General features: G+C 36.3%; 1 protein-coding gene across 2 annotated transcripts in view; it reads left to right on the top strand.

The window, feature by feature from the left end:
• The window catches only part of SLC44A5 (solute carrier family 44 member 5), a 127,930-nt gene that overhangs the window by 70,869 nt on the left and 34,028 nt on the right, over positions 1 to 23,033 (top strand). For both annotated transcript variants that reach the window (XM_058538304.1, XM_058538305.1), the window contains exons 4-9: positions 1,181 to 1,265; positions 10,781 to 10,865; positions 16,280 to 16,408; positions 17,245 to 17,305; positions 20,440 to 20,563; positions 21,991 to 22,074. In XM_058538304.1, the coding sequence (XP_058394287.1) occupies positions 1,181 to 1,265; positions 10,781 to 10,865; positions 16,280 to 16,408; positions 17,245 to 17,305; positions 20,440 to 20,563; positions 21,991 to 22,074 (568 nt within the window). The remainder of the gene's footprint in view (positions 1 to 1,180; positions 1,266 to 10,780; positions 10,866 to 16,279; positions 16,409 to 17,244; positions 17,306 to 20,439; positions 20,564 to 21,990; positions 22,075 to 23,033) is intronic.

Here is a 23,033-nt window from a genome sequence, read left to right as displayed (position 1 = left end):
TTTATTCTGGGAAATAAAGACGGGAAGATATGGCAGCAGAGAGTTGTCCGAATGAGTCAGATTTTATAAGAAGGTATTAGAAGACGAAACCAATTTGTCCTCTGACATTGAAGAAAGAATTGGACAAAGGAGACTTTTCTGAGTACTTTAATACTAAAAGGAAAGGCTTGGGTGGATGAGAAAAATTTATCTTCCATATTAAAATTATCATTCAGAATTGATTTTTTTTATCTTCCCAAGTCACACAGGCCACGTACATAATGGTGATTGAATTATAACAAAACTGTCAAATCCAAGAAATGTGAGTAAGGAGATAGCAAAGGACAAAGAGATTTGTTTTCCATATGCAAAGGAAAGCATTGGATGACTAATGCATTTCCTAGATTTTTAGGAACTTTATTAATCAAATTGGAGAAGTTGGAAATATTCAGTTATAATTAGGGAGTATTACTCAGTTTAGCTAATGCCTGTTACTTTCTGTGGTTCTCTAGTCTAGCTGTCAAGTTTATAATTCTTAGAAAATAAGGGTGATGAGTTTGTATGAGGTAGAGCCCAGTGACTTCAGAGAAAACAGAATTGAGTCTTCAGTTTTCATGAAGTTTGAGAACACTTGATACTTATAGTAAGCTTTGAGATTATCTGACAAATGTATGGTAAGTCTTTATTATGTATTGCCTCTGTTGCTACTGTTTGCCTTTATAATGTCCCATGAAATCATAAAGACCTAGTCAATTTGAATTGGGCATGACAGTTTCTTAATGGTTTTCACTTACGTATAACCCAGAAGAATTACATCATATTATTTATTGTAAATTTATTAGCTCTGCTATGAAGTCATTTAGTTTTGAGCCCTAGAAAAAGTGACTTCTAGCCAGCCAAGCATTTGTAGTGTGCCCTCTAATTCACATTTTAATAAATGTCATTTTCTAAGTGCATTACCTCATGTTTTGGCTTCAACCCAGATGAATCTTTAGAGAATAAGAGAAATGTGCTTTCTGACTGATTCATCCATATTTTATTTTACTTTTCATTAAGAAATTACTCTTTGAAGAAAATCAATAATCTTCTGTGACTGAGGGGCGAGGTTAGTGCGTTGCAATGGTGCATTCTAATTTCTCAAATCAGGCTGCCTTTAGCCAGCTGTTGCTGATAGAATTTTTGTCCTTTCTTGTTCCTGCAGCCTGGGTACATGGCGACCCCAGGAGAGTGGCCTATCCTACAGACAGCAACGGCCACTTTTGTGGCCAGAAGGGCACCCCCAATGAGTGAGTATGGCCACCTTTGCTTTGTCTGATTTTACTGTCTAAGCTGGAACCTAGAAATCACTTTTACATTAACCCTACTAGACCTTATAGGAAGATTGAGATTCATAAAGGAGGTCTTCCCTCCCCCTTTTCCTAGTGACAGTTTACAAGCAATTGGGAAGTTTCACATTATATGACTTAACAACAAGATGTCATTGTTATGCAGCATTTGATTAGAATGCATGAAGACTCTGCTTAGTGAAAATATAATTTTAATGGATGAATTGGACCAGCGATTCTATCAGAAGCCATATTTTAAAATGCCTTATGAAATGGGCTGTTGGAAGGCTGAGTTCTGAGTGGCTGCTAAAAAGCTAGACAGTGCAGTTTTTAGAATTGTGTTTGTCACAGTGCCTGCTAAGTCACCCCACCTTTCAAAGTAAGAACACCCAGAAAGTCTTCAATGTGTGGTAGCCCTGTCAACACAACGTAGCTGCTGCAGACCATGACCCTGAATAGCTGAAACAAACAAGGAAGAATGTTCCATCAAATTACTTTCTAATGTTAATCATAACAGAATTTTCCACTGCTGAGAGCAAGTTTTTTATTTCTTCACTTAAAACAAAACAAAACGAAAAACAAAGCTCAGAACACTTCTGTTGGGTTCCCTATGTTGCCCACCCATAACTGTGGAGCTTATTATTCCGAGAGATATACAGACTGAAAACATAGGTTCAGGAAGGGGTTAGCAAAATTCACAGAGTGGAATTATTACGGATGATCAAGAGACATTTGTATTTGTATTTATTTATTTATGTCTAGTTCTATGATAGTTCCATACTTTTTTAATGACATTTACCAGACATTTAGGTATGGGGCAAATCCTTGATCATGTCAAATTGAGTTTACGGCAGACAAGTTGACTCTTATGAAAGGTCCTCCTTGCCTGTTAGAGACGACTGGCCTAAATTCTGATCTAGGGTGGTAATTCTTATTGTAACCTTAGTAACTCAAAAAATCCTAGTCATTGCCAACAATGACTTTTACACTATGAAGGAAAAAGAAAGCACTAGGTGGTAAAAAAATCATACAAATCTCTAAATCGCTAGTTCTTTAAAATAGGCTATTTATGAAAGCGACTCTGTAACGATAAGTTTTCCAGACCTAAGCCAATGACCCACTTATTTCCAACAAAAATGGGATACTACAAATTTCAGTACATAAAGATCATTCAAAGACAATCCTAGTGTAACACAGACATGTTCATTAAAGTATTATTTATAATAACAATATATTGGAAACTATACAGTTATCCAACAACATGTGGATTATAGTAAATTATAGACCATCTATTTAATGAAATATAATGGAGCCATTAAAAATCTATGTTTATATTTTTAAGTGTTGATTTTGTTGACTTTTCTTTATAGCTTCTGGATTTTGTGTCGTGATTATAATTGCCTTCTTCCTCTTGAAAATAACATTCATCTATATTTCTCTAGTATTTCTGTGGCTTCCTTTTTTATATTTAAATTTTTAATCTACTTGGAATTAATGTTTGTATATAGAATGAAGTAGGAATCAAACTTTCTTTTTTTCCAATTGCAGAACCAATTATCTCAGAATAGTTTGTTGAGTAAGATGCTCTTTTTCTCCTCTGATTTCTGATACTACAATTATCATATAATAAACTTATGTATTTGTTTCTGAACCATCTGTGCTATTTCAATGTGTATTTTTAAGCCTCTCAATTGTTTAAATTCTTTAATTTAATTAATTAAAATGTTTAATACACATTTAATAATAAATGTGTATTAATTTGAAAATTTAACAAGAAAGTTACTTTAAATGATACTTAGAGATTTTATTAGTAAGTGAAAATATTCATGAAAATAATAGATTTCAATCATTAAAAAAGTATGGAACTATCATAGAACTAGACATAAATAAATAAATACAAATACAAATTTTGTATGTGATGAAGTCAGGATTTCAAGTCAGTAACAAAAAGACGGATTATTAAATAAATGGTATTGAATTAACTGAAATGCTATTCATGAATACAGAACAAAATTGGATATTTATCTCATACCTTACACCAAAATGTATTGGTGTACATTTTGGAGATTTTGTATATAAAATACACAACCAAAAAGTAACAGAAGAAAATGCAGGGGTATATTTGTAAAATTATGGGATAAAGAAACCTCTTCTAAACATGATACCAAAGCCAGAAAATGTAACAGAAATTTTAATTACCACACAAAGAAGAACTATAATAAGTAATAGGAATATTACCGCACAAAGTAAACTCACTTTAATCCACTGTACACAAAGTTAGGTGATAAGTGACAATCCAGGAAAAAGAAATATTTTCAACATATATATCTGACAACACGTCAATAGCTTTATTATATGAACTACCTTTACCAAATTAGAAAGAAGAAGAGGATCATCCAACATAAAAGTTGGCAAAAGTCATAAACAGGAAATAACCATAATGGCCAATAATAATGGAAAGTGCTGTTCAACCACAGTTAAAAAAAAGAAATGCAAATTAATAAAAGGATATTATTTTTGCTTATAAAGTTGTCAAATAAAGAGATTAAAATTTCCACTGTTGACCAGAGTGAGGAGAAAAAGTATCTCATTTTCTACTGGTGGTAGTGAAATATGATAATGTTTATCATATTTTATCAAATATTCATCCAATTTGTACATTCTTTTCAATTCAGCAGTTTTCCTCCTAGAAACTTATCTAATGGAAATTTGCATAAAATTTCCTAATGTTATAGATACTATGAAATAGACATTTAGGCTGCTTCAGTATTTAGAATGTAGAGTTTGGCCATTTTGTGCTTTGTTTAGCCGTGCCTAACCAAAAGGATGCTAGGAGAAACCCTGGGAGCGTTCTAAAATGTTGAAACCCGGGGCCGGCCTGGTGGTGTAGTGGTTGGGTTTGCGCTCTCTGCTTTGGTGGCCCGGGTTTTGTGGGTTTGGAACCCCGGGCGTGGACCTATGCACCATTTATTGGTCCATGCTGTGGCAGGCATCCCACATATAGAATAGAGAAAGCTGGGCACGGATGTTCGCCCAGGGCCAATCTTCCTCAGCAAAAAGAGGAGGATTTGCAATAGTTGTTAGCTCAGGGCTCATCTTCCTCACCAAATAAATAAATAAATTAAATAAAATAAAATGTCAAAACAGATAAAACAGAGCCCTCAAAGGAAAATGGAGTGCTTTGTTGACGTGTGTAACTTTCTCTGCCTTTTGAGTTTCAGGGAAGTTACTCAGGAGACTTGGGTATGGTCCTTGTCTTTGGAATTTCCACTCGATTGATTTTGATGCCACCTTCTGGCTACTACAAAAACTTCAGCTTATAAAGGTTATGTTAAAACAACTTTGAACATTTACTAAATTAGATGCAGCACAATTACCAAATTAGACAGACTGAAATACTCATCCTCCCAGTATGAGGTTCAGATAGGGAAACAGGAAAGATTAAGAGGACAGAGCTCTTCCATTCAAGTTTTGCATCAATTTGGCACCTAAGTGAGCAAGGACAACTTGGTCTTCAATTTACGGATGAACCTCTCATAAAACGGCCAAGAGATCTCACAGATCTGTTTGATTTAACACACTACAAGCCCAGATCTACTACTTGGTTTAATTTTTTTGTGTGTGAGGAAGATCAGCTCTGAGCTAACATCCATTGCCAATCCTCCTTTTTTTTGCTGAGGAAGACAGGCCCTGGGCTAACATCTGTGCCCATCTTCCTCCGCTTTACATGGGATGCCGCCACAGCATGGCCTGACAAGCGACGCGTCGGTGTGCGCCGGGGATCCGAACCCAGGCCGTCAGCAGCAGAGCGCGCGCACTTAACCACTACGCCACGGGGCCGGCCCCTGATTTAATTTTTAAAATCTATATCAAAAATAATATATGCATGTGAAAGTAAACCAAACAGTAATGAAGAACTTGTAATAAAAGCAATAAAAGCAATGGTCTCCTATCCTAGGACTCCTTACCCACGATTTCATTCCACCAAGACAAGCTCTTCTCTCTCTGGTTGTCTTAGTTCAGGCTGCTATAACAGAATACCACAGACTGGGTGACTTGTAAACAACAGAAATTTCTTTCTTATAGTTCTGGGGGCTGGAAGTCCCAGATCAGGGTGCCAACACGGTCAGGTTCTTGGTAAGAGCCCGTTCCCTGGTTTGCAGACAGCCATCTTCACTCTGCCTCCTCAAATGGAGGAAGGGGGAAGAGGGCTCCCTGGGTCTCTTTTATAGGGTACTAATCCCATTCATGAGGGCTCCCCTCTCATGACCTAATCACCTCCCAAAGGCCCTACTTCCTAATATCATCACGTTGGAGGTTAGGATTTCAACATATGAATTTGGGGGTGGGGAGAGCACAAAAATCTAGTCCATAACACTGGTTTTAGTTCTTCTGGCAGTTTTTTACATAACTTTAAATAATATGCTTATTCTTTTATTTTGTACTTTAACTTTAGATAGTATCCACTGACAGCCTGCTATAAAAAATGAAGATTTAACTTATTTGCATGATCTCTTTTCCTGATCCCCCTCCTCCTCCCATGTTTGTAGTTAAATTTTTACCTATAGGTTTTTGTATTATAACTTTAAATAGCATACTAATGCCTCTATTTCTTGTTCCATTAACTTTTGTCAGTGTCTCAACTCCCCTTTATGTAAGAGGAGGATATTACCCCCACTACCCTTCTTTCCATCTTTCTTTTCCATTCCACCTTCCACTTTCTGTATCTGCCCTTTACATTATCAAATTCATTATAAAGTTCTGTTCTGCAGCTTCAACAGAATATTTCACGTTCTGTTGGTAGGTTGATTCTAGAAGTTGGAAACAAAACACTCTTACTTTGTTATAACCCTGTAAACTTTATTCACTGCCAGGCCATTACATTTTCATCTCTACTATGTCACTAATATCAAAGTCAAATCTTTCACTTTATTAGCAGCTTAGCATCGTCCCTCTCTACCTCATTAGATTGGAGCCTGTTTCTAGAGTTGCCAGATTTAGCAAATAAAACACAGAATGCCTGCTTAAATTTAATTTCAGATAACCAGCAAATAATTTTTTTAGTATAAGTGTATCCCATGCACTGTTTCCTATATCTCGGGTTATCTTCTTTCTTTGTTGACTCTCTTGTTTTGATGGAGAACATTCTTGATTATCTTCCTAAGAAAAGGAAGCACAGGAAGGAAATTCGCTGAATCCCTGGAAATGATTTCTTTTCCCTCTTTAGAGTTGGTGGTCTAGTGATAGAATTGTAGCTTGAAAGACAATTCCTGTCAGAAATTTGAAGATGTTGTTCCACTGTTTTTGGTATCCAGCGTGTCTAATGCCAGTCCAGTTCACATACCTTGTGGTGACCTCTTCCTCTTGAAAAGCATTTAAAATCATTTCTTTATTCTTGGTGTTCTGAAATCTCACAACTTGAGGTAGGTCTTTTTAAATTATTCCTCTTATTGTTCAGTATTCTGAAGAACTATGACTTTCATCAGCTCTGGAAAATTTTCTTCAGTTATTTCTTTGCTGTTTTCATTCTTTCCATCTTATTGTTCTCTTTCTGGAACTCTGTTATACCCTGGGCCTCCTGGATTAGTCTCAATGCCTCTCTCTTTTTTTCTTATGTTTTCCATTTCTCACTTTATTCTATATTCTAGGAGATTTTCCCAATTTTTTCCAGTCCTTCTTTTAATTTTTTAAATTTTTCCAATCATATTTTTAATCTCTAAAAGCCCTCTTGTTCTCTAACTATTCATTTACAATAACATAGTATTTTTATTTTGTGGATAATCTGCTTGAATTACCGTGAAAATATTGGGTTTTTTTTAAAGGTCCCTCCTAAGCCCTGAATTATTTTTATTTCATTCAGCACCAATTTTTGTTTGTTTACCTTAGTCTTTCTCTTTTGTGTTCTGATTCCTCTTACATTCCTGACACTACTTGATTTTCCATTCTTACTAAAGAAAAAAAAAAACAGGTATACCTGTGTGAATTTGATCAGCTGCTGTGTTTGTAGGTCAGCTTTCCAGGAGGCCTCTGTCCTGTATGGGGGGATGGGGCTGTGTTGGCTGTCAGATTTCACTACAGCATGAACTGATGGGAAGCTGGCTGTCAGGCCTGGGCTTTCAAAATGCCAGAATATGAATGGTTCTAAGCTGGGGTACCAAATCCCATAAAAGCATTTGCTATCCCCAGAAGATTCACTGAATAAAAGAGGCCTCTGTTTTTGCCTATTTTTTTATGGATGCTGACATTCTAAGTGTGGGGGGTATGGGAAAAGCACAGAGGTGCTGATTTGCACTGTAGATCTGTGTGTAAACCTGCAATTAACCTTCTCGTTTTGGCCACATTTCTTACTCTCAACTCTGGGTCCACCATGTCTCATAATTTCTAACAGGCAAATTGTATCCCACCCTTTTACCCTTTTCGTAGCCCCTCTCTGGTGCATTCATCACTCAACACACTTTCATACGCTCTCCATCTTCCAGAAATTGTTGAATTCTCTTGTGTAATTGTGATCAGATCCCCTCCTCCACACCCTTAGCTGGTATAGTGAAGTTTATTCCTTTTTGTCCTTTTATTCTTTTCTTTCCATGGGTCTCAGGAAAGAAGAGAGAGAGGCTTAAGTGCATGGTACATCATCTTGAACTAGTAGTTTGCAGTTGCTTCTATTTTGTTGTTTCTTGTTGGAAATACTAATTCAAGTTAAATGATGAGTTACTTCCTCGGAAGTATTGCTCAGCTGCAGAATTGCTCAGCTGCAACCATTATGGTTTACTTTGTACCTAAGGAATCTGAGGTCCACTGAAGTTTAAGGATATCACAGACTGTGATAGAATGACTATAAATTTATGCCAAAAAACTAAGCAGGATTCTCAGATTTTGACAAAAACCTATTCTGGAATTTGTCTCATTCATTCTACAACATTTAATAAGTACCCTAGAATGGGCCAAATACTAAGGCTAAGTATTGGCAAGGTAGGGATATAAAGAAGAATAATGTCTAAACCTTACCTGTGAGGATAGCATAATCTGGTGAATAACTTGAGTTTATGTAGCATTTTGCAGTTTATAAATCAATTTTACCTATGGGGGACTCTTGACTCTTACTGATTTACCATTCCTAGTTTTAACTACTCCTAAGGGACTCCAAAGATCCATGACATGCAATAATTTATCCATTTGCTTAGGTACATATTTGAATCACATGCACCATGAGACTGTGCGGATGATATAGTTGCACGGGTGGTGAAAGAGCCAAGCTGACTCTTGTGGAATCGTGACGTAGGCTTGTGCGTATTGTGTATGAATTTATAACCAGATTCTTCAGCTATCTGAACTCCATAAGATTAGAAACATGAAATGAATTTATTTTTCCCCTATCATTGCCTTCAACAGTGTTCTTTCAAATCTCTCTTCTTCTCACTTTGACATCTCTGGTAGATTCCATAACTTTCCAAACACTTTCTGTTGTTATAAAGTTCAGTGTAGTCCAATTTAAAATTTAAATTTCATTTCTTCCAATCCCTCAGCTCAGGTTTGAACTCTGCTAGGGAACTTAGAACAAGAGAGAGGGCCTGGTCTGCTATTTCCCCTCTCTTCTGGTTCTAGCTCTTTCTTTGTATTGGTGAGAGATGGAAGGAGGAGTGTCTGTTACTTTCCTGGCCACTGCCCTAGTCCCATATGGTTTTTGCTACTGCAGCTAAGACTTAACTGACTAGCCATCAACACTTTCTTTGGGATAAGCATCCAAGGGCTGGTTCTCTCATGGTATACAAGTGGAATTCTCTGGAGAAGTCCTCACTGAACAGTTCTCTGATTTGAGAGATCAGCTTTGGCTTGCCCTCCTCCAAACCGCCTTTGCTCCATCCCCAGTGATTTACTCTCAGTCTCTTGCTGTCAGATGAGATACCACCAGGGAGGTGCAAGCTCATTTGCTTGACTTCACATCCTCCCATGACAGGTTGCTTCAATGCTGCCCTCTTTCTGCCCCCTTGGCTTTTTTCAACTCTTTTGCGATCTCTTTGGGTCTCATTTCTCCCTGCTAAAATGGGCACAGAGGGTTGACTAGTAAGTCTACCACATAAGAGGCGTCCAATAGGAAAATGAGATGCTGGTCTGCCCTTCCTACAGCCACCCTCCGTCTCTATGAGAGATTCTCTCAGAGCCGTCTGTAATGTGGAATTGGGAAGAGATGATCCACCTTTTCAATGAGGAGAGGAGGGAAAATCCTCTTGACTGTGATCATTGTATCCCTCCAACTCCACTGTCTCCAATCCTCCTGCCTTTTGCTTATGTAGACAGGGGTAGGAAGGGGGTAGAAGTGATGCAAGAATCTAGCCCACATTTTTTGTGGAGAGCTTTCTTTATCCTTAGATTTGGATCCTACTTGGTGATTCTGTGTCAGTAGGAAAAGTATTGCTCAACAGCCTGTTATACATTATATGCTATGTATATGGTCATATTAATTAATGGGGGACTTGACAAGGTGCTGGGAACATTTTTCTTGAATGTTTAGGACTGTATTCTCTTGAGATATGGTTTATAGACCATCTATATCTGAGTCAACTGGGGAACATAGGGAAAAAATGTGAATTCCTAGGCCCCATATCCTGAGATTTGTGATCTCAAGGGTTGAGAACGAGTCAGGAATCACGATTTTCAACAAACACTCTATGTTTTACTGATGCATACTAAAGTTGGACAACCACTTGTCTTGAGTCCACTACATACTATCTTATGTCCTCCCAACACGACTGTGAAGTAGGTAGGGCTGGTATTATCCCCATTTTACTGATGAGGAAATCAGATTAAAAGAGGACCATGGCTTGCCAAATGGCGGAATAATACTCCACTCAATGCTAGTGATAATGAATATCAACCTATCCCATTACTGTGCCACTGACCATAATTTTGAACAAAGAGAAAATAACACTCAATTTATTTATCTTTTTTCAGATTACCAAAGTAATACACATTTATTTTAAGAAATTCATAAAAGTATAAAAAATTAACTAAAGAAATATATCCCACCATTTAGATATAATACTTTGTTTCTGCATATATTATACCTGTTTTTGCAAAATTAAAATCAAACCACATTTTAATACTCTTTAGTAACCTGCTTCCTAAAATTAATGTCGAAATTTCCAAAATAAATTTGTAAATTTCTCCATCCATTAAACATTTTCTTCAACACTATTTTCAATGGCAATGTAGTCTTCCACTTAATGGATGTAGAATTCTTTATTTAACCAATCCCCTGTTGATGGACAATTTGATTATTTCAACTTTTTACTATAGCAAAAATGTGCTTTAAATGTTAGGCTGCTTAAAGGGGAGTTGGGGAATATATTGCAGCTGCGTGGAGAAAATGAAGCCAATTTTTAAAGGTCATATTATACTGAAAGTGTACAGAGTCTGAAATGATATGGAACATTTCCACAGTCACTAAAAAAGATCATTTTATGTTGTTTTCTTAACAGGAACAAGACCATTTTGTTTTACTTTAACCTGTTCACCTGTACTAGTCCCTCTGTGCTGGTAAACCTACAGTGCCCTACCACACAGGTAAGGTAAAAAATGTCTCGCTGGCGTTGTTAGCAATTATGAACATTCTTGGAAGAGAGAATTCAAAATTTCATTTGAGTTCTGTGTCTCTGTGTGTGTGTGTGGTTAATGGTGAATTTATGGAAGCTGGGAAGATGTAAGTATGAGCTCATGTTTGTTCATATACAATCAAAACTCAACAGGAATTAATCATTTTAGCATCACTAAGGAATCTCAGTGATTATCTTGTCCAACCACGTGTTTTTATAAATGAACAAACTGCAGTCCAGAGAAGTGGAGATATTTTTCTCAAGATCAGTGTTAGGAAGAATAAAAGTAGCTACTCTAACTAACAAATCCCAATTTTTCAGTGACTTAACATAATGAATTTTATGTTGGCCATATAGCAGTATGAGGCTGGTGTTTGTGGTCAGTGGGAGATCCTCCTCCAGGCTCCTTTCATCTGGTGGCTCTGGCATCCCTTAGGTCCTCCTCATCATCTGCATCCAGATGCTGGAAGGAAACAGAGAAGATGAATAAAGCACTCCTGCTCAGAAGTGTCACACATTGCATTTCCACTCATATGTCATAGACACATTAGTTTTATATGTTCACACCTAGATGCAAGAAGGAAGGAATCGAGCAATGCAGGTGTGGGCTGAGCAGCCTCTTCTGTACCATGGAACAAGTGAACAAGAGGCACAAACTTCAATAGGCGGTTAGTTGTGTCTTCCATAGTCTATTGCTTCCTCTGGTCTCCATTCAAAATACACCCTGGACCAAACTACTTTTCACCATCTCTTCCTTTTTTCAAGGAACCATCATCTCTTTTCTAGATTAGTTTAATGACTTCCTGACTGGTCTTGCCCCTCCCTCCAGCCCCTTATACTTATAGCCTCTTTTCCACCCAGCATCCAGTGTGATCCTGTTACATGTAAGTCACATTATGTCCCCCCTTTGTTCAATTCCCCTCGATACCTTCCCAAAGCTTATTATTATCGAGATTAAAAGCCAAAGTCCTAACAATGGCCTACAGGGTCTTTCACTGTCTGCCCAACTCTCTGACTGCGTATACCATTACTCTTCCTGGGCTCACTACACTCGGGTCATACGGGCCATCTGTTGTCTTCACAGAATCCAGGAAAGCTCCTCCCTCAGAGCCTTAGACTTTGCTCTTCTCCCTGCCCAGAGTATTCTTTCTCCAGAGGACTATGCTTGATCACTAGTCTTCCTCAAGTCTTTCTTCAAATATTACCTTTTTTGTATGAGGGCTTCCTTTTTTTTTTATTGAGGTAGCATTGGTGTATAACATTATATAAATTTCAGGTATACATCATTGTATTTTGATTTCTGTGTGGACTACGTCATGTTCACCACCCAAAGACTAATTACTATCCATCACCATACACATATGCTCTATCACCTCTTTCACCCTCCTCCGTCCCCCCATTCCCATCTGGTAACCACCAATCTAATCTCTGAGTTTGTTGTTGTTGTTCTTATCTTCTATTTATGAGTGACATCATATGGTATTTGCCTTTCTCCCTCTGACTTATTTCACTTAGCATAACACCCTCAAGGTCCATCCATGTTGTCACAAATGGCAAGATTTCATCTTTTTTTTTTATAGCTGAGTAGTATTCCATTGTGTATATACACCACATCTTCTTTATCCATTCATCCCTCGACGGACACTTAGGTTGTTTCCAAGTCTTGGCTATTGTGAATAATACTGCAATGAACATAGGAGTGCATACATCTTTACGAATTCGTGTTTTCATGTTCTTTGGATAAATACCCGGCAGCGGAACAGATAGATCATATGGTAGTTCTATTCTTAATTTTTTGAGGAATCTCCATACTGTTTTCCATAGTGGCTGCACCAGTTTACACTCCCACCGGCAGTGTATGAGAGCTCCCTTCTCTCCACATCCTCTCCAACACTCGTTATTTCTTGTCTCATTAATTATAGCCTCTCCAACACTCATTATTTCTTGTCTCATTAATTATAGCCACTCTGATGGGCGTGAGGTGATATCCCATTGTAGTTTCGATTTGCATTTTCCTAATAATTGGTAATGTTGAACACCTTTTCATGTGCCTATTGGCCATCTGTATATCTTCTTTGGAAAAATATCTGTTCAGATATTTTGCCCATTTTTCAATTGGGTTGTTTGTTTCTTTGTTGTTGAGATGTATGAGTTCTTTGTATATTTTGGATATTAACCGCATATCAGACATATGGTTTGCAAATATCTTGTCCCATTTGTTAGGTTGTCTTTCATGTTGTTGATGGTTTCCTTTGCTGTGTAGAGCTTTTTAGTTTGATGTCGGCCCATTTGTTTATTTTTTCTTTTGTTTCCTTTGCCTGGTCAGACATGGTACTTGAAGACTGCTAAGACTGATGTCAAAGAGCATAATGCCTATATTTTCTTTTAGAAATTTTATAGTTTCAGGTCTCACATTCAAGTATTCAATCCATTTGGAGTTAACTTTTATGTATGGTGTAAGATTATGGTCTACTTCATTCTTTTGCATGTGGCTGTTGTGAGGCCTTTGTTGGTTGTCTACTTAAAATTGGAACCCCACCCGGCTACCTTTCATCCTCCTGCCTCCTTTTAGCCTTATTTTTCTCCACAGCATTTTTTACCATCTAATAACAAACAATTTTACTTATTTATTACCCATCTTCCCCTATAGAAGGTAAACTGCTTGAGGGCAAGGATTTTTACCCGTTTTGTTCACTACTGTGTCCTCAGTGCCTAGAACAGGTTCAGAGTGGGTGATCAATAAATATTTCTTGAAAGAATGAGTAAATTAATATCTCCCTACTCCCAGTCTAGGAATTTTTTCACTATACCATACAAATTTCCATGATGAAACAAACAAAAAAAATCCTTGCGCATTATGCTTTTTTGTTACATTTCGTATTTACTATACCATCCTTTCTTCATAGCAAATGTAGTGTTTTAACCATCAGTGTAATTCTCTTCCACTCACCAAATCCTAATTTGTATTAGAGTGTTAAACCTATATGAATTGAAGATGTAAAAATAATGATGAAGAACTACTTTCAAAGTGCCCCTTTATGGTTACACAAAGAATCAGAATTGAGTCGGAATATATTTTAGCTGCCAATATTGCAGGCTTGCTTTTAGTCTGCCAGGCAATAGTGTATCTACTGATCCAAGCCATATTTTTTATGCGTTATGTTTTTTGTTAACTGCCAGCGTGGTCCAGACATGTGTCACAAGCATTTAAAGGACAGACTGTGATCAATTAGGATACCCAACCTCAATGTGACCTTCATTTTTGGCTAATTATATGTTGATTGCTACTAATCAGCTCCCTATTTGAAGTGAACAATTTGGTCTGATAGAGGGAGAGAGTAAAGAGCAGTTGCTATATTGTTTTTTAACAGCTCATTTGTGTCTGGAATGAAATTTGATGTGATTCTCTTTAACAAACCACTTTTTACCATTTTAATTACTTTCTTTTATATGTTGCATACACAGCACTTTTATAGTGTAGTATACATTGTATATATGTGTATTTATAAATGACGAAATCACCATAGTCCCACTCACTAGTTCCTACCATCATTTAAAGCCTATGAAAGCATTAGTTCTTTCAGTTTTCACTTTTATAAATCCATTTAAATGTATCCAGAAGGGGAACTAATTCAGTTATCCTTCAAAGTCATATGAGTAAGTTGTCAAATTCTAAATGTCTGTAAAGTATCTCCTAATATGTTAATGGTTTATTCAGCTTAGCTCCAATCAGAGTATACTTTCGACATTTGCATTGATGTTAACCTTAGCCTTCTCCCCAAAAATGTGAACATGTTGGATGCTGTGAATGTCTCTAACAGTTTTTCAGCTTTTGTAGAAAGATACCTGTGAAACTTCCAATATTTCCTCTAGAAGTGTGTGAGTACGTGTATGTGATTGTGTGTGTGTTCACATGCGTGTATGAGAGACTGAGTATGAGAAAATACATATGGATGCGTGAATGTGGAGATGGGTTATTTACCTTGTCAAAACTTCTAGAAGAAATTGGACTGCTGCTAGTACAAAACAATATTAACTGTGAGATTTGAGGGATCCATTTAGTTAGTTATCCATCTACTCCCGTAGCTGTGGGGTCGACACCAAATATCCTTGTGTATAGCAGAAACATGGCCAAAAAGATGGGAAAGAGACGACAGCTCAGCAGCAGTGTTTTTACTTAACTGCCAACAGAGGTTGAGCTACAATCTGACCAGTGAGAATAGTGACCAAAGTACAGTAGGGAGATGGAGCAGTCAGAGCTGAGACCCTTTCACGAGGAGGCAGTGAAAGTGAAAGAGAGAATGTGCAAGGACTGACTGCAACTCTCATGGCTTAATGTGATCTTTGTTTTTTATGTCAAATAAAAGAAAAAGCAATAGAGCACATCTTCCCTGATTCTGCTTCTCTCTGTGGAGTTATTAATTGGATTTCAGTCACTCCACAGTGGCTCTGTGGACTAGCACAATGATCTGGTTTGGCGTTAATAGGCCCCCAAAGTTCATTAATGTAAAATAATTGCATCGGTGACCTCTCTGTCCACATTAGACTGGTGTTGCTAAAAGACTACAACAATGATTGATTGCCACAAATAGCCCTAATTTTGTTAGTTTGTTATGGTAATACAACCCCAATTATGATTTGAGAATTGTTGTTGAAAACGCACTGGCACTGATGGTTATTAGTGGTATAAGTTATCAACGTTTGGAGCATTTTTAATCACCGTTTTATTCACATGTAGGAAAGGAAGCAAGATTCTAACCCTGAAAATGCATAAACTACACAGGCAAGATTAATCTTGCATTATACTCTTATCTACTAATACAGAAAATGATAAGAAAATATTTTATTAAAAGTCCATCACTGTCGTGTGGTAGACGCACAAATTTACACGTGATAAAATTGAATAGAACTGCTCACACACACATACCCGCATACGAGCACATGTAAAACTGGTGAAATCTGAATAAAGTTAGTGGATTATAATAATATCAGTTTCCTGGTTGTGTTATTGTACTATAGCTACACAAGTTATTACCATTGGACGAAACCGGGTAAAAGATATTTTGGAATCTTATTATTTCTCAGAGCTGCATGTAGATCTACAATTATCTCAAAATCAGAAGTTAAAAATAAGTCCATCATTGTACAGCATCTTATTGTTTTAACAGAACATCGCCATCAAAGGTCAAGGAGTAGAGATTGATAACTAGTACATGAAATTCCATTTTTTGCAGTAAGATTAGAAAACTGATTTAAGTTTCCTACATGGGAAGTGGTGCTTTGCTCTTTATTGTGGTGGATAATTTAGAAGTCTAACCTTATAGATACTTGCTTGGTTTGTTCAACTCAATTCAGTTCCCACCACTGTGTTCCTTTTCTTCACAGATCTGTGTTTCCAAGTGCCCAGAAAAATTTTTAACCTACCTGGAAATGCAATTTATGTACAGAAATGACAAAAACTACTGGTCATACTACAGTCAGTTCTGCAAGTCTGCTTTTGCTAAGCCTGCAAAGGTATGTGTGTTTAAGCTTAAAACTGGAGAAGAATTTAACTTTTGTTTCAATCTCAAGTGTAACATGAGCATTTGTAACTGAACAAACTCCTAAATCTTCTAGGAAATAATTACTAAAGGTACCATTCAGTTAAAACACAAATGCACATGTACATACAAAAAAACACACACCATTTATAGCATGTCATTTTGTAGAAGTGGAGTGTTATGCAAGACTGTTAAGTCTGGAAAATTAGCTTCAGCTATTCCCTGACACCAAAAAATTCTCTACTTCAATGGATTTTTTGCTGTCACGAGCTAGGAGCTAATGTCATTTGAAGTCACTATTTTATTAATGTGGTGCTAAAGCTCTATGGCTACTTAGTAACAAGTAGAATTTTACTTCCAAACATGATTTGATGATTATTCATTAGAAAAAAATCCCAAAACCCTACCCAGGTTTGAGATTTATAAGGGAATTCTAAAGCCTCATTATGTTAAATAGTAGTAATGGCTTCTAAATTAGAGAAGATGCTATTTTTCCAGAAATAAAAATGGAAGGACTAGAGACTCAGGATGTGACTAAGAGAAAGATACACAACTTCAAACTGTGCCTTGTTTTCAGCAGGTCTGGTTTTATTATTATTGATTTGACTGAATTAGAGTTAGGATATTTAAGAGCATTCATCAAACAAGTATGTGTGTGATACCCTCACAATTACTCTTATTGGGGGAGAAATTTGGAATAATGAGATTATTACGGAGTTAAATTTTTAAAGGACAGAATTGTTATATGGAGAGTAAAAGTTGTGCTCACATAGCCTTTGAGATGTTAACATACTCTTCCTTCCATTTTAGACTCTCACACAACTTTTACTGGATGATGATTGTCCAACAGCAATTTTTCCAAGCAGACCTTGTAAGTGGTTATTACTTTACCTTGTAAACACAGAATCTACCAAGAAGTTAATTCAGTTCCTTTGTTTCACAATTGTTGAAACGGAGGCCATGAATAGTCCTATGACTGGCCCCAGGTCCCAGAGTTAATTAGGAAGAAAGCTGACGCTAGAGACCATCCTCCCAACTCCAGCCGGGGATCTTTCCATTGGAGTTCGGTGAGTTTTTTGGTTTTGTTGCGTAAACATACACAAAAAGATTGAAAATTGATTTTTAAAAGCCCAATCAGATTGATTATTTGGTGTTATCTGAGCACACAAAAGCACACACACAGACACACATTTACACACCCACCCCTGAATTCAGCCACAAAGTTTGTTCAGAAATTGCCTGAGGAGTGAGGGTGGGACATATACTTGTCTTTACATCTTGAAATTTGAAATATTTATGTCTCCTAAATGAATAAATATTTTATTTCTTTAAAATTCATAAACTTTAAAATTTATATAAACTTTAACTCTTTTTAGAAGAAAAGGAAACAATCACCCATTTTCCTTTCTTAACGACATAATCCTAACTACAGAGAAACAACTGTACATAAAGATGTCCATCACAACTGTAGTCACAATAACCAAAAAAAAAAAAAGGGAAAGGAAACACTCTAATGTCCAAGGGCAAGAGTATGCTTAAATCAGTTACAAAGTGTTCATTAAATGAAATACTTTAGAATTATTAAATATGTTAAGTATTGTGTATTGTTATTATGTTAAATAAAATGCTATATGCTTTATAATGACAAGCATGTGTAAATGAAAATAAGCGAAAACAAAAATTATTCAAAGAAAAAGATTGGAAAGAAATATGCCAAAATGTTAAGTGGTTGTTTTGGAGGTGGCAAAACTATGGACATATTTTCTCTTCTTTCTTCTTTTTTCTATTTCTCCATTTTTTTCACAATGAGTATATGTTTCTTTAAAATGGAGGAGAGCCAATAGTCCTCAGTTTGAGTAAAAAGTTGGTACCATTGAAGTAGCTACCACCAAACACAATGTCATACACGCTCCCATCATGCTTCTCTGGGTCGTTACAGATCCCAAAGCAAAGATGTAGGTCCTACAAGCAACCGCATTTTACCAGGAACCCCTGGGCAACAAGTATCTGTAGCCAAGAACAATGTTACAAATTTTTATGCAAAAAGGTAAAAATGAATCATTAGTCGGTGAAGATATAATAGGTATAAAAGTATAGGACATTGTCCCTGCACTTAGGAGTACAGTTTGGTTAAATCACACAATATAAAATGTACATCAGAGATGCAAAAATGAATAAGACACAGTCCCTCACAGTCTGGTGAAGGAGATGTTAAGGTAGACATTGTAATCAACTTGTATTCCCGCTAATAGGGGATTAAGTATAGTACTTAATGGAATAGTATGCAGCTAATAAAATTCAGTCATTAAAGAGTTTATAAAAGGAAAAAAGTAATATTTTAAAAAAATGAAACAAGGGAAAAAAGACTGCGTCTGCTGTTTGGTTATGACTCTCAAAAAAAAAAAAAAGGAAAAGAAATTTCTTGTAGAAGAAAGATTGGAAGGAAATTCACCAAAATGTTAGTGTAGTTCATTGTGAGAGGTAAGACTTCGTAGGGTTTGGTATCTTCCTTCATATTTTCTCTACTTTTCAAATATATAATGAGGATATTTAGTAACTGAAGCTAACAGGTTGGATGAGATTGACCAGAAATAGTATATAGAACAAGTTGGGGGACTCTGTAGGTGAGAACAATTATATTTCAGGAGTGGAAAGGGAAGCATATATAGAAAGACAGAAGGAAGGGAAGGAGAATCTGGGCATGTAAGCCAAGGGAAGAGAGTTTCAGAGGCAAGGGTTGTCTACCACACAAAGACTCAGAAAAGTTAACTCATTCAACAGCAGATATTGACCGAGTTCCACTATGTACCAAGCAATGTGCTAGGTAATGTGTTCAAGCAGGATGAAGACTAAAAAAACATTTGGAGATTTTGGCAATTAGAAGGTCGCTGGGAGGACAATTTCTGTGAAGTAGTGGGGGCAGAAATATGATTGGATTAAGAGGGAATAGATACAGCAGCTAGAGAATACTGTGTCAAATTAGCCAGAGAAGAGCAGGAGAAAGATGGGGAGGATGCTGAAGGAATCGGCCGTGTTGTAAATGCTACAGAAGATGGAGGGGGCAGACAAGAGATCATTTTAAGCCAGGGAAGTCAGGAAAGGCTTTATAAAGACATATTTCTTCTCCTATATCAACTACTTGAATATTTTCAAGTTTAAACTTTTTATGAACCCGTGCAAATCTGTGATATTTCTTGTAAGAAAAACATACAGAAATGATCCATTTCTGATTTCTCTTCCTTCTTCATTTAAAATTGGGATTTTAAAATATTTTTAGTAATACAGATTTGTAAAGAGGCAAGGATTCTATTTAGTCAAAATAAATACATAGAAGGTTGAACAGTGAGTTAACTCTTCTGAGAAATTAGGCTAATCTACTAATCTAGAAAGTTTGGGCCATTTTTGATACCTTTAGAATTTCCATTTCCAGCCCCTCTAAAAAACATGTAAATAAAAAAGCTAGAAGGGAGACAGATTATTAAGACTTTATAAATAAAAATTCAGTTGGCTTAGTAGTATCCTAAAGTTTGAGCTGGTTTTTATTTCCCAAGGAATTATTCACTAATCTCCATTTTTCAAGGTTTCTCTCAAGGAGTATCTAAGATTTTTTTTTTTTTAATAACAAAACTAAACTCTTCCAGTCATACAAGTAAACGTAGCCTTTTTATTCAAATGTGTTTACCATGGGAGATAGCATTATTAGTATTCCTCTTTTAAAACCTGTTCTGTGTATCTTATTTATAGCTACTTGATGAATATATCATATATAAAATAATCAACAAGTTTAGAATGTAGCTTCAGATTGTGATCATATTTACTTTCTATGTCAGTCTTGGAACAATCAGAAAATCTTCTGATCATCAAGTAATGGGCAATTATCTATATTGAGCAATTTACACATCATCTAACAAGAATTTGCTTATAAATAACAGAAAGCTTAAGAAAGGGACATCATGTAGGAGGAAGTAGAAAAGTGATTACTATAATGTTAATTTATTTTTACAGTTCTCCAGAGATGTTTCCCTGAATTCTCTGCTAAAAATGGCACTTTAACAGTAGGAAATAAGACAACATTCGACGATGGAAGTGGAAAGAAAAGAAATGCTGTAGAACTCAGAGCAGCTGCAAAGTATGTCTGTTTATATCCCCATTTTCATGTTTGATGCATCCCATTGTTGTACCCAACGCTGAAGCTTCCTTAGGTTACAGATTGTAGAGGAAGAATTGTGTGTTGTGAAATATACACGTCACTGTCAGTTGGAGAACTTGGTATGTGTTCATTAAGAAAAGCATCTAAAAGAGAAGCCAGAATGAATTGGAAAGAACAAGGATGTCTTGTCTTTCAAAATGGTTAAATCTTTCATTATCAACAGGTAGAGAAATGAGACATCAGGAAAGACCTTAATAAATTTACTTTTTGAAAGAATAGAATTAAAAAACCCAATACTTTTTTAAAGCACCATTTTAAAAAATGACCGAAATAACGAAACTGCCGGATGTTTTAAAAGGAAGAAGGCCTTAAGAAAGGTGAAACAACCGTGACAGTACACTTCAGTACCGTACCAGATTTCTACATATGAACTACAATGAAGTAAATATACTACTTCCCTCGGCTGTTCACGTTGAGGTGCTCCAAGTTATTAGGAAATATAATGCCCTGGGTGCACACACTCATATGTATGCACACACAGAGTACCACTGCATAGCTCAGTTGTTGAATTAAAAATGAAAAATAAAAATATTCCCAAAATTTATTTCTCTTTCTTGAAAGAGTATAGCGGTCCAAGTAGAATAGTGCAGTTCCTGCATATTTAGAATATAATAGCAACATGGGTGAATTTCACAAATACAAAGATCTGTATAAGAAATTACAAAATAATAATACAGTTCCATTGATAAAAAAAATTCAAAAATAGGCACAACTAAATTAAATTATTCTGTGATGCATATGTAAGTGGTAAAACTAAAGAGAAAAATAGAAAATTATCATTACAAAATTCAGGATTGTGGTTACTTTAGGGGAAAGGAGAGGTGTTGTAGTTGGGGCACACAAGGGAAGGGATGACAACATCGTAGTTACATAAATGTGTTCACTTTGATAATTCATCAAACTGGACGCTAATGATTTGTGCACTGTTCTGTATGTGCCCCATCGTGCCTTCCTCCTACAGAGCTGTCAGAGGATTAGGAAGGGGAATTAAAGATGATGTTTATTCTTGACTCTATGGATTTTGTAAGTTAAAAGCTGATCTTATCATTTAAATTCATTATAGTGAGGTTTCTGCAACATTGAGGGCATGTTGCTTATGTTGGGAAAGGATCTGTTCGCCATTCTTGAAAGCCATGTTTTCTCTGTGTGTAGCTATAGCCACATTTGTAGGTTTACTGAAGTGACATCTCATCTATTATTGTGGCTAGGAAAAGAGTCACTACTGATAAATGGTCTCTAAAAATATGCTTTGAATAGCAGCTTACAAAATCCCTTTTATTATAACAAGAACATTTCTGTTTCATGGTAGTCAAAAAATAATGGATTTTTTCTTTCTTTGAATTCAGTGGTATCAATAAAATCCTTGATGCAAGGACGATTGGAATGAAAGTGTTTGAAGACTATGCAACGACTTGGTATTGGATTCTCATGTAAGTGAAAACGTAGGTGTTTCTTCTCCAGCCTCATTTTGATTCTATCTTTGTAGAACTCTTTCTTCAAATTTCTCATTCATATTTGTGGATAAAGGGTTGACTCAGACCTCAGTTCCTGCCATTTTCTTTTTCAGATAGAGTGAAGATGGGGCATAGATGCTTGGAAATATGCCCAGCATTAGCAGAAAGTTATACAAATGTAAATTTTAATTGTATTCATTAAATTACTAATGAAAGTGTTCTTGTATACATATACTTCAAGTCACATGGAGGCAGCATCCGTAGTACGTTCGCTTCTCATCACATGTTACAGTGGATGCAGTGTCATTTCTCTGGTTCTGTTTTCTTATTTGTCCTTCTCTTGACTTCCAAAGGATCATTCTTATTTTTAAATGCATCCCTTCCACATAATGTTTGTCATCATCATCATCAAAGGTCATTGTAGTTATGAGGAGCTGAAAAAAATATATGAAGGGAGGAGGAGATTTAAAATTTTCAGACATAAGGTTTGCATTCCTAAGAATTAAGGGAAAATGCAATCACTCTACTGGATCGGGTCCATTTGTTTTGATATATCTAAGGCTGTCTTTACTGTCTGGCTCTTGTGTCACCTTCTTGTGCCTTAAAAGCGTTCATGGTTCCCTAGTGATCAAAGAATAAAGTGAAAACTTCTTCAGATACTTACAAGGCCCTTTACAACCTTGGCCAACTTAATTTCCCAGAATCGTCTGCACCCATGTTTCTTGATTAACTGTACATTCTAAACATATCAAATACTACGTCCATTGATAGACTGTCAAACCCTCACCTCCCCGTTTTTGCACATTCTGTTCTCTTTCCTAGCATATCCTTCCTTGTGTCTTGGGCAACTCCATCCAGTATTTAAAATCAGCTTCCATGTCATTTATAAAGTCTTTCTTGACTTCCCCAGATATAATTAATTACTTCCTCTTCTG

Source organism: Diceros bicornis, chromosome 4 (genome assembly GCF_020826845.1).
Source record: "Diceros bicornis minor isolate mBicDic1 chromosome 4, mDicBic1.mat.cur, whole genome shotgun sequence".
NCBI classification, from domain to species: Eukaryota; Metazoa; Chordata; class Mammalia; order Perissodactyla; family Rhinocerotidae; genus Diceros; species Diceros bicornis.
The sequence above is the reverse complement of the archived record's forward strand: the minus strand, read 5'-3'. Positions and strand labels throughout refer to the sequence as shown.